The 12435-nt window shown below is 36.5% G+C and overlaps 1 protein-coding gene across 6 annotated transcripts in view; it reads left to right on the top strand.

The window, feature by feature from the left end:
* Nucleotides 1-12435, top strand: part of LOC5571875 (formin-like protein CG32138) — a 314369-nt gene that overhangs the window by 138000 nt on the left and 163934 nt on the right. For all 6 annotated transcript variants that reach the window (XM_021853950.1, XM_021853953.1, XM_021853955.1 and 3 more), the window contains exon 3: nt 11307-11390. In XM_021853950.1, coding sequence (XP_021709642.1) covers nt 11307-11390 — 84 coding nt within the window. The remainder of the gene's footprint in view (nt 1-11306; nt 11391-12435) is intronic.

Raw genomic sequence — 12435 nt, forward strand, 5'->3', positions numbered from 1 at the left:
TCCTTTAAAAGCCGTCAGGTACTAGCAAACCCAAACTAGCATTCACGGTACACGGAAGTATTTTTTGGGATATTTATAAATATGAAAGTAAGTTGATATGGTAAACATAAAGTTTGCAATCATTTTTTTTGTGGAGTTGCCCGTTCCTTCCCGATAGAACCAGCTTCCAGTTTGTTGCAGTCTCTTTTCGATTGATTGGAGAATTCTCAAGAAAACTACGGCGCCATTTGTGGACGAACATGTCCATGAAACATTCTTTTTGCATTTCTCATCGTAATAGGCTGTTTTTCATCACGCCAATCTGCCATGAAACGTCCTACTTTCTTGCACTGAAGTATGCAGTACGGGCATAGTCATAACCGAACTGAAACCAGTGCTGTAATGATTCATTACGCAACGCTTTCTCATTATGCAACTGTTTTGAGTTGCGTAATGAATCATAACACCACAATTTTTCAGAAATTGTAAAATAATGGTGAATGCATTCCGATATAATTTCTGATACCCTCAAGTGGACTTTTACGAAATTGCAAAAAATGTTGTACGTACAGTCAGTGACATAAGTTAGTAACCCATATGCCCAAAATTGGGGTGCTGTATCTCAGCTTTTGGTAGTCCGAATTGGCTGAAATTTGGATGACGAACTACAAACAACTTGAAATTTTGCCTGTAAGGGAATTATTACATTGCAGTCATTTAACTTAGAGTTTCAGAGGGTTGTTCAAAGACAAAAGTAAGTAATCGAGAGACTTTTTAATTTAATTCGAAAACGGTATATCGTGGAAAGTTGGTGTGTTCTGCAAATTTGTGTGACTTCTGAATTTGAACAACTTTGTGGAACAGACCAACAACCCACAACTTACCGTTTTGAAATTAAATTATAAAGTCTCTCGGTTACTTACTTTTGTCTTTGAACAACCCTCTGAAACTCTATGTAAAATGCCTGCTATGTAATAATTCACTTACAGGCAAAACTTCAAGTTATTTGTAGTTCGTCATCCAAATTTCAGTCAATTCGGACTACCAAATAACATCTCTAGAATGATTAGTGGCCCTCAGGAATAACGTCTGCGAAAAAAATATATTTGCCTAACTTAGTAAAAAGCAATCTTTTCGATTTTTTTAATTTATATGCTGTAGAAGTTGTTGGACATTAATTTTTTATTGTTTTCAATGTGAGATTATCTTTCCCATATTTTGGTTGTCTGGATAATTTATTGACACCCTATATAGCATATGACGTTTGACTTTCTACAAAATTTGGTCTTCCAATTCAAAATCGATAAAAAATATTGACAAGAATAATTTATCCTATATAGGTACTAGTAGATATACTAACCACGATGTAAAGCGCAGGTAACACTAATCCTGTAGATAGGTTCCTGACTTCTGATGAAAAGTATGTTTGTCCAAAATAAGCTTCCCGACTAGCTAAAACTATCAAAATTGTAACTTGATTTGTGATTTAGTTATGATCATTTTTTGTAACAACGGTCGCTAGATGAATGTTGTTAAAATAACTAAACTTTGCACTATGACATATCAAAATTGTAACATATTTAGCTACAAAAAACCTCTTTGAGTAAAAACCAATTAGAGTAAAAACTATGTATTTTTACTCATTTTTTGGATAAATAGTTTTGAGTTTATAAGTCTATTTTTAGAAAATGACAGAAATGAAATAAAAAAGGTTTTATACTGTTTAAAAAAACAAGTCTATAACGGGAATTGAATCGAGACAAATACCAAACCACCGGGAACCCCACTGCCAAAGTAAATCAAAAGTGCCAAGAATAGGATACGGCTCCCTAACTGATTTTTCGGGTCCACTCTAAGTTTAAAATTTCAGAATCAATTTACTTAGATCAAATGAAGAGTTATATCAAAAAACAAAGTTGTTCACAATAACGTTTTCTAAAAGTTTGTAGAAGAGCGCATCCACAAATTTCAACAAACAAAACAGTTTGAGTCAAACTTTGCACCTAAATAAGGCACCCCTATTCAACTAATTTCTTAGAAGATGCAAAACTCAATTACGAATAACTGCTCTGAAGCCATCGAACGTCTAAGACCGACAAGAACAGAGAAAACCCTTTTTTCTGCAAAAAGGTTGATTCGGACCATTGTGCATTGTTTTCAATGCGAGAACATCTTTCCCATATGTTGGTGTTTGGATAATTTATGGACACCCTATATAGCATATGACATTTGACTCTCTACAAAACGTCGCGAATTGAAAGCAAACTCTCTACAAAACGTCGTGAATTGAAAGCAAAACCGATAAGAATATTGACAAGAATAATTTATCCTATATATATACACTAGTAGATAATCATGTAGATATATTTGTTATTGACTTCTGATGAAAAGTATGTTTGTCCAAAATAAACTTGATTTGCAATGTTCATCAATTGTAAAAAAAAATCCAGTTGGGTTTTATATCTGTTGAACCTAACGAGTTGCGTTTTCGATAAAATGTTCTAAAGCCGTTCGACCAAACATCCATTCGACCAAATTTCCTTTCGACCAATACGACTAAATGTACTTTCAACCAAATGTGATCGGACCAAATGTTCTACAGCCAACACTACTAACTACTGCTTCAGGACATTTGGTCGAGTGACATTTGGTCGAATGACGTTTGATTCGAAAGTACATTCAGTCGAGACATTTGGACGAATGACGTTATTTTGGTACTATTTATTGAAAGATCATTTTATGTTGAAATGCAACTTTTATACAATAGAATTCATGGTTTGAACTTTGTAACATTTGATCAAAAGTTATGTGAACTGGCAAAGATTTTCCAATTGGCGGGAAACGTATCTCTTAACATATACAAATATCTAGGATTTTGATGGTTATTAAAATGAACTTCTTAAAAGTATTATTTTGCTAATTACCTGAAATTGTTCTTTTGAGAATTTATTATTCTTCTATAATGTCATCATTCTATGAATAATTGCTCAACACGTTATTCCATTACTTAACGATGTAAATATAATGATTCGTTGAAATTTTTCATTTTTTGAAAATGTCATCATTCTTCGTAATGAACTGCTGATCATCATCTGATGCGAGTATTCGAAGAGGGTCTTGAAGTTTACGGACGTGGGTACGATTTTGAAATGCGGAAATCATACTTGAAACGACAAAAAAAAAGTTTGCCGAAGTGAATCTTAAGTATCGGGAAAAGAATACGTTTCTCTATTTATGATCAATTGGCTAATTGAGACATCCAGCTTAATATCATTCCTTAAGTAAATTACAGTCAAACTTCCATGAGTCGATGTTCCATGAGTCGATAGTTTCCATTACTCGATGATCTCTTCAGTTCCTTTGATTTTCCATACACTTTTGCCCCCAGTAGTCGATATTTCCTTTACTCAATGCCTCCTTTGCTCGATGGTCCCACCAGATTGCCATGACTGTGTTTGGTTTCTATGACTCGATGTTATTCAATATTTGATTCCTGAATCGTGAAGATCGTGACACATTCGCTTCGAAAATGGAAAAAGTTGAGAAACGGAAAATCAAGGTGCTAACCGTTGCACCATAATTGACGAGTACGAGGCAAGTGATGCAAAGGTAACAGAAATTGCGAAGAGATTCCAGGTACCTCAAAGTACCGTTTCAACGATTCTGAAAAACCGGGAGAAATGGCGATTGAGGAAGCATCAAAATGAAAATCTCCAGGTTAAAAGAGCGAACCGGTTGACGAGCGACTGAAACGGGCACTTCAGGTCTTCATAAGTCAAGCCAGGGAAAATAGTATTCCGTTGTCGGGATTGATTATTCGCGAGAAGGCGTGCCAGCTAGCGAAAAAGCTTGGTGTCCCTGAATTCCAGGGTAGCAGCGGCTGGCTCTTCAAATTTTTAAAACGACATAACATATCGTTTAAAAAAGTTTGTGGAGAAAGCGCTGCGGTTGACTCTACAATGGCTGGAAACTGGATGACCAACGTTTTGCCAGGTTTCATTCAAGAGTATGAACCGAAGGACATTTATAATGCGGATGAGACCGGCTTATTCTACAAGTGCCTTCCGGATAGAACATACGCGTTCAAGTCGGAATCTTGCCATGGCGGAAAGTATTCGAAGCAAAGACTCACCATTCTTTGTGCTGCTAACATGGACGGAAGTGACAAGCTTCCTCTGCTAGTTATTGGGAAAAGTCGGAAACCTCGATGCTTCAAGAATGTTAAGTCCCTGCCTGTTGAATATGAAGTAAACTCAAAAGCCTGGATGACGTCATTGCTATTTGAAAAATGGATGTTGAAGTTGGATCAGCGAATGAGCGATGAGAACCGGAAAATTTTGATGTTTGTGGACAACTGTACGGCGCATCCGAAGATCCTTCAGGAAAAATTGAAGTCGATCAAACTTGTATTTTCCCCTCCAATCGCAACTTCTGTTTTGCAACCTCTGGATTTGGGAATTATCAAATCTTTGAAACATTATTACAGATATGAGCTGGTTAAAGAACGAATCCATTCAATGGAAATAGATCAGGTATATATTGGTGTTAAATAAAAGTAATTATAAATATTAGCTTCTTCAATTAACTTTTTACAGGAATATCAAGATATAACCGTTTTGGATGCTATCAAACTTGTGTCCAAGGTATGAAGCGTCAAAGTTAAAGCAGAAACCATCCAGAACTGCTTCCGAAAGGCTGGTTTCGTCTTAGAAGACGAAGATGACATTCCATTAGCAGAACTTGTTAGAAGGGAAGCGATGCGAAATCAGCAAGATTTGGCACTTGCAGAAGACGAGCTGTTTCCTGTTGATCCTGTGGTATCGTTTTCTGACTATTGTGATGTTGATAGGAATGTCATATGCAGCGAGATGATGACTGATGATGACATTCTCGAATTTGTTACTGGAGGAGACCTCGCACACGATGAGCCCGAAGATGTTTTGTCAACCACATTTGACAACATGGAGTCTTCAAAACCACCACTCGAGATTACTGCAGCAGCTGTAGAATCGACTTTAAAAACAATGGAGTCACTATTACACTCAACAGATAATGTTCCAATCGAAATATTTGAACATTTTTTTAAAGTTGAGCAGTTTCTTTCCAATCGATACATTTCCCATCGACAACTTTAATTTGTTATTTACTTTGAATATCGAATAATGAATTAATAGTAATAAAATACATAAAACCACAAATCTAATGCTTTTAATTCACACCAGTTTTGGTACTTTTCTGTTGATATCACATTGCAGATTGTGTTTTTAAAGTGAAAAATGCAATACAACTATTCTTTCAAATTAATCATATTAAATAATTATGATTAACTAATACTTTTATTGATATAAAATGTGTCTTGCCTAATCTTTCAATAACGAAAACATACATAAATAATTTTGGAAATTGATCTATGAGTCGATATTTCCATGAGTCGATGGTCCCTTCAATATCGACTCATTGAGGTTTCACTGTATACGGTTTTGCTGACGATGTTTGCGGTTGAAGCTTTAAATGGTTACTATGAAAGCACCGAGAAATAGTTGGATCTAAAAAATTGAACATAAAAAATGTGTTTATGCTGTATATCGGGTGAAGTCAGATGAGTTGACTGAGGTGACAACACTCGGCTTGCTTCCATTTGAGATCAGCTCGTTTTAACTGGCAGAACAAGCGTAAAAAAGGCGTATTAGTGATAAAACGCTACTATCGACGATAAACTAAACGTAAAACTTAGATCCAATACTATTTAGATTTGCTAAATGTCCTTCGATCAAATTGTCGTTAGCTTTCTATTGCAATAAAGCGTTTTCGACCAAATGTCCATTCGACGAAATGTTGGTTCGACCAAACGTACTTTCGACTAAACGTAATTCGACTAAATTTCATTCGACCAAATATCATAGATTCACTAACTACAAACTCCAACAATGTTGTACCACAACAACCTTACATTAAAAAAGCACAAACAATAAATTGAAGTACCCCTGAGGCAGACAAAATGCCATTCTCAAAATTTCCGGTATATCGACAATGATTTTTGATAAGGGTTTATCTGTATTCATCGATTTGTATTCAACTTTACTCTCTTTGTATTATTCCACAAAACTGATTCACTTTTCGTAACTTGTTTTCGTGCTGTAAGTTAAAAAATCACTATATTTTGCTTTATGAGCAAAAAATATTACAGATTTATTTTATTTAGTAAAAGAGAGCATCGATGAAGAGAAACTACTCATGCCAGTTAAGTTGTTGTTTGTTTCAGGGAGACTTTAACCAAAATGTCATTCGTCCCTTATGTCAGTTAAGTCCTAATGAAGGAACAATACCGAAATAGCCAAGTAAAGACTGCGTACGCGAAAATTATATTGAATTTTACAATACAGTCGACTCTATCAGTTTATAAATAAATACTTGTTCAATCTTTGAATTGCAAGTAGTAATTTAGACTTTATTACTTGTTTCGTAGCGAGATGAGTAAATAATCAAGTTTTATTTTTCAAACAAAAACTAACATTTTTACCACTCTATGATACTAACGATCTGCAAATTTGAGCTAATAATTGATTATTTATTTTGAAGTTTGTATTAATAAAACTGAAACCAATTCCAACAGTAAGGCTTGTAAATTCAATTGCGCTTACAGTTGACTGACCCGCAAGAACATTGGTATACATTACTATATCTACGTTATATCATGATGCCTTTTCTTAAATTTTAGTAATTTATTCATATTTGTTAGATTTTTTGTAAATTTTATTAAAATTAACGTACTAACGCCAAGAACTACTTCCATCGCCGGCAGTCCTCTGAGTTATGGGTGAAATTGTTGCTTTTTGTCGAAAACTACAAAAACTACTGTGTCGAGAAGAACTCTCTATTCTACAGAATCGTAAGGTGTCCTATAGCTTAGTTGACTGGAGTGCCGGTCTAGCAATAACATGTGTTTTCCATGAAGATTCTCGATAGAAAGAGCTCCTGAAAATGCGAACTGTCAAAAATACACATTCATATGAACATGATGTAGTTTATGGTGTATATTTGCTTATTAACGTGTCCATGACTGCTGATAGCCGAAACATTTTGATGAATAACTGGATCGCCACACTGGATTGTGATAACTGGAAGTTCACAAAATTTCGTTGGAATCCCATTGGCGTAGGAACAGGGGGTGGGGCAGGGGGAAAATTGGTTGAATAATAACTACTAATCCCGGGAATAATTCATAAAGAAAAACGAATTCTCAGAGGAATCTCTCAAAAGCACATGGTTGAATATCATATCTGAAAAGTTCGTGGAAGAATTAAAAGGGATATTCCTCATTAGTTCTTTGGAAAAATTCGGGAAGGATTTTTTTACGGGATTAAATAAAGAATGAATATATTCCGTAGTAAAATTAGAAATTTACAAATATCAATGAAGAAGAGCGATGTGAGGAAAAATCACAATCAAATAAAATCAATACAAATCAATGCAAACTACGAAAATCGTGATTATTCCGACAGACTTAACTTCTGTAAAACAAGAATTAGGAAGGCCCCCCTAGGCCTCCTCCAGAACAAAAAATCTTAGCTACGCCAATGTGGAATCCTCGATAAGTCTCATGAAGTAATCTCTACAAAAATTCCGTGTACAACGCCTAATTCAAGAAAGAATTTCAGAAGAATTTTCTTGTGAAATCTGTAGCAACTCGAAAGTCCTATTAGAATTTTAACGCATGTCGCAAAGGCTTCGGTGATAGAAAGATAGAAAGCAGCACTTCAATGAACACCTGAATAGCACTGCAAGGCCTCAAAATGTCAGTGAATTTCAATTCAAATGACATTTAAAATTTGTGAATTTCATCGCCCCTTGAAAAAAATATAATTGGGGAGCCTGATTTTATCATTCTGATCTTCGGCAAAGCTTACCAAAGTTAAAACTCCAATAATGAAAATCAATTTTCTGTTTTGATATTTTTTTTTACATTTTCCGACTCTGGCTGAGAACTTAGGAATATAAATAGATATCGCAGTAGGCAGCGCGCGCGAACGAATGTGTTCAAAATTGATCTGTCACGTTTTTATCCTCTCCGCATTATTAGATTCGGCTGGTGCAGTTTTTGAAAAAAGTGTCTATGGTGGGAAAAATCAGTTTATTCTGCACGCGTTCTGCTGGGAGTGCAGAATAAACTGATGCAACTTATTTTCCGACTCTGGCGCTGAGAACTTAGGCAATGGGGGAGAAAATGTCTACGTCATTTCAACAGCCGGTGGGAACCAATCAGCCCTCAGTTTTAAGGAAGTGCAGGACTGCAGGATGCCATTCAACAGCCCTTAGATAAGGCTGGGAAATATTGGATTAAATGAACAAATCAAAATGAAATCTTCGAAAAAGTTACCTGTTTTCTCGGTGAGAATCAAACACATGACTCCCTGTTCACTTAATAGGGCGCGTTAGCCCTACACCTAGTGGGGATCCATGGATGCAGAAGTAAATTCGATTTTAGCTCAAATATCCCTGTCCTCTTTCGCAAAGCGCAGAATATTGAAGCCCATCCAAATATTGTCGGCGCGGTAAAATGTTAGAAATGGTTCCTCGCCGGAATTGGATGTTTCTCAGAGCCCATGGGAGATACCTAACTTCGGAAGTGGTGCATTCGATTCACATCTGGATGCGCTACTGCCGAAGTAGGGTATTTCTTCTCAAAGTAGGGATTCTCATGTCTATTGTTCAACACTGCACTAGAAGTTGCAAAGCTTAGAACCCAGGTGTAACAGATGAGAAACGAATTTCAATAGATCCTGTCAGTTTGCCTGGTTTGTTAGTCGCGGCCTAAAGTGAGTATAGTGTCTTGAAATTGTTGATTCAGTGCATAGATGTTAGTAAATGCACGGTAAATGTTAGTAAACAAAAAAAAACAAGCACTGGCAGAAAGTAGAAAGATATCAATTCACAAAAGTGAAAAGTCCTCATGAAACATGCTGGCTAAATAATATCAGTAATAAGAATAAGATAATGGAATTATTGAAGAGAGAAACATGTAAGAGGTTTATTAGGTCAACAAACAAACGGATGTATCTCATTATTAAAATAGAAAACAAACAGCAATGATAAGAATCAAACGGAGACTAGTAAATAAATTTATAGACGAAACCGAAGTGAATAACCTCCTCCGATATGTTTAGTATTCAGCAACGTGCGGGCGTAGCAAATCTGAGTCAGCAATTCAAAGACGGACAACCACTTGGCACGCAACCATTAGCTGATCGAAAGCTCACGCCCCATCGAAAAATCGAGTTTTTGTGCAGGCTCAAAATACCTTATAGTCGAGGCACGCCAACCATCGCCGCTTGGCAGTTGAATGAATCATTCAAATTTGACAGGTTTGAGCTGTTTATGGGGCTGCCATCGTAATGCGCCCCCAAATGCATCATCGTTCGTCATCATCAGAGCCTCTTACGTCCTCTTTCAACATCCACCGAAGATAGACAATCTGATCAAATATTTACAACCTTGTTGCATTTTGACTTACAACTTACACACGACTTTTACAACTGTTCCAACTGTTGCTGTCGGTAAGTACATACACCTTAGTTTGTCACAACTCTGGCGAAGACTTTATCCACATCCGTCTCAAAGTCTCAGCTGTTGGTGTGGAACCAAGTCAACAACACCGGGCATAGTTTTATGCGCCATCCTCACTATGAAGCGAAAGCTAATATACATGTGCAGTGTTGGACAATACAATTGTAACATTTTTTATTTGCAAAATGATCAACTTTGGTAGGCTATATCTCTGTTATTTATGGACCGATTTATAAAGTAATAATAATTTGTCTAAAGTGAAGTTTTTGACGACAAGTTATAAACAATACATCTGAAAATATAAAAGCTTTTTTGAGGTTTGAAACTTTTTTGAGATGTATTTTTATCATGCTCTGTTATCCCCACGATACAATCAGAGCTGTAGCAGTAGACAATAAACAAGCTCTCACGATGTATCGCGGATCATGACTGTTAAAAACAGCGAAAAGTAAGAGTTACTCTCAATTGGAGGTAATTTTGCATTGACGACGCATTTTCAAGTACAAATACTATCAAATTTACGTCATTACATTTTTGACATCAAGTTTCTGCATCAACATGAAAATTACGTCTTGTGTAATATTTGTTTTTTTCGTAGTATGTAACCCAGATCCAAATGGAAAATCGAAAAAATTGCAAAAGTATTGTCCAAAACTGTACATTCACCTCTCAGCATGCAACAGCCAGCGATGGGACATTTCCAGGAGAGAAAATGACAGAACGTGATCTGAATTGAACTTCTTGTCTCTGTGTGTCACGCGGACTGCTTGCTTTTGGATGCATATGGAAATGAGGAGTCGTGTCCCGTTGTTGGTGTCACCCCAAAAGTAGGTCTGCCTCTTGGTCTCTGCGCCCGAGGGAACCGCACCGTTTGGCACTGTTTGCCTTTGTCTAGAGATTTGGTCGTTTACCCATTTGAAAGTGCACTTTCTTTCGTGTTTTTATTTGCCTTTTCGTCTTGGTTTTGTTTTGGAGCATATTTGCCTGCATTCTTCCATCTCTATTGGTATAGGAGACATTTATTGTACAAATATTTGAACGGTAGCGAACTAAAACGGTTCATCGCCACCAAAGTGTGTTGGATGGACTACTGAATTTCTAACAGCTGTATCTAGCCGTTCGGAAGTGCAATATAGCTAAGACGAACAGATGAAATTTGTATTACACAATGTCTAATGACCGTTGTCATAAGACGGGGTTGGTGGTCCAAATACTACCGCTTCTCCTTCATAAGCAGAAAGTCATAGGTTATATCCCAGGCCATACTTTGTAGTACTTTGTAGTTGTATCTTTCACTTGCTTCTAGCTTACACTCTTAATACATCACAGTTCATTAGCTAGAACCAGAGACGGACGATTATTTGTTCTTAGTTGTGCGGCTGTTTTTGTATAACGACCCATTGCATGTTGAAAAACTAAAACAGAAGTTGATCAGCATGCACCATAAAACAGTCCATCGAATTGGACTTTTATAGCCGCTAAAATATGACAATAATATATAATCAAGCCGTCAACAACCTGCATGTTGCGTGGCAAATTCCTGCATCCGCTATCAAGACGAATTTATGAATTATCTTTCTCCGCCATTCGCATAGATAATTTATTCATAATGGCACGACTTCTAATTCCGCCACTAATCTCACTTTAATGGTGCTATTTTTTCCATCGAATTACGAATTATTAGCTACAACTCTATACCATTTCCATTCATCGAAATAAAACTTAGACTAACTCAAATTCCCTTTCTCTCCCAATTTTCACAGGCATCCATGGATCTCCCGCCGGACAAGGCAAAGCTGCTCAAAAACTACGACAACGAAAAGAAATGGGACATTATTTGCGATCAGGTGAGTTTGGACTGTTTATTTTTCGCCTTTTTCCATCCCGTTCCAATTTCCGTCATAAACAATAGTTTCTCTGTGGGCTTCATTCAATCGGATTCCGAAATGATGAACGTGAGCTGAATTAATCAAACTGGAGGACACTCGAACGACGAGAATTAAGCTGATAAATGAGGCAATTGAACGGTGTCGTGGTCCAATGTCGAAAAGTGGCTTCGATGGGTTTTAAGTCAATCAGAAGCTGTCAACTAGTTTTGAGTTGACGGGTTTTTGACGCTTCGTGAGCACGGGGTTTATTGGAAAGTGCGAAAATATTTGATGAAGTTTAATTTTGTCGGTTATATACTCAAGTTCATTAAGAAGTTTGATTCTGGGATTTCTCTTGTGACCTAAGTTTGGCTCAGTTTACAGAATGTACAGGATGGACTCTAATATTAGAAATTAAACAGGAATGGAAATGTTCAAAGGAAAGACACTAATTATTTTGGACTAGGGATCTTTCATATTGAGGATCCCTATTCTGGACTTCCTAAGATATTTGAAAATTTTCAGTAAACTGTCACTGAACTTTAACGTAAGAAGCAATACTTTAGCTTGTTTGTCATGTATAATGGGTGTTAAATAAAAAATGTGATTTTTTTCAATTGTTTAGCAGATTTTTTTTTTACGAATTCAGTATTTTTTATTCAAAGCATAATGTTACTCTTCAAAAAAAAACGTCAATGAATATTGAAGAAGAAACCCTGATCAGCCGTACGACGCAAGTTAGTCGCGATGCTCTCACAAGAGCGCTGGACGGCAATGACGTCCATCTTCCGGATCCTCGTGGTCAACTGCCTCGTATCTTTGGCCCGTCAATTATTTGTGTACATTAGGGCGCTGAGGGAGCCTTAAAAATCCTCAATTGAACGGCACTGGGGAAAGTTGATGGAACGTCATCAGATGTTTTGGTCCAGACGAGCCATATTTTGTGTATTTTTTTAAAGAGAACAGTTTCTTATTATTGTTTTTTTCGACTTGTGCGTTTTGGACAGTTTTTTTTTCTGATGAC

Source organism: Aedes aegypti, chromosome 3, assembly GCF_002204515.2.
Source record: "Aedes aegypti strain LVP_AGWG chromosome 3, AaegL5.0 Primary Assembly, whole genome shotgun sequence".
NCBI classification, from domain to species: Eukaryota; Metazoa; Arthropoda; class Insecta; order Diptera; family Culicidae; genus Aedes; species Aedes aegypti.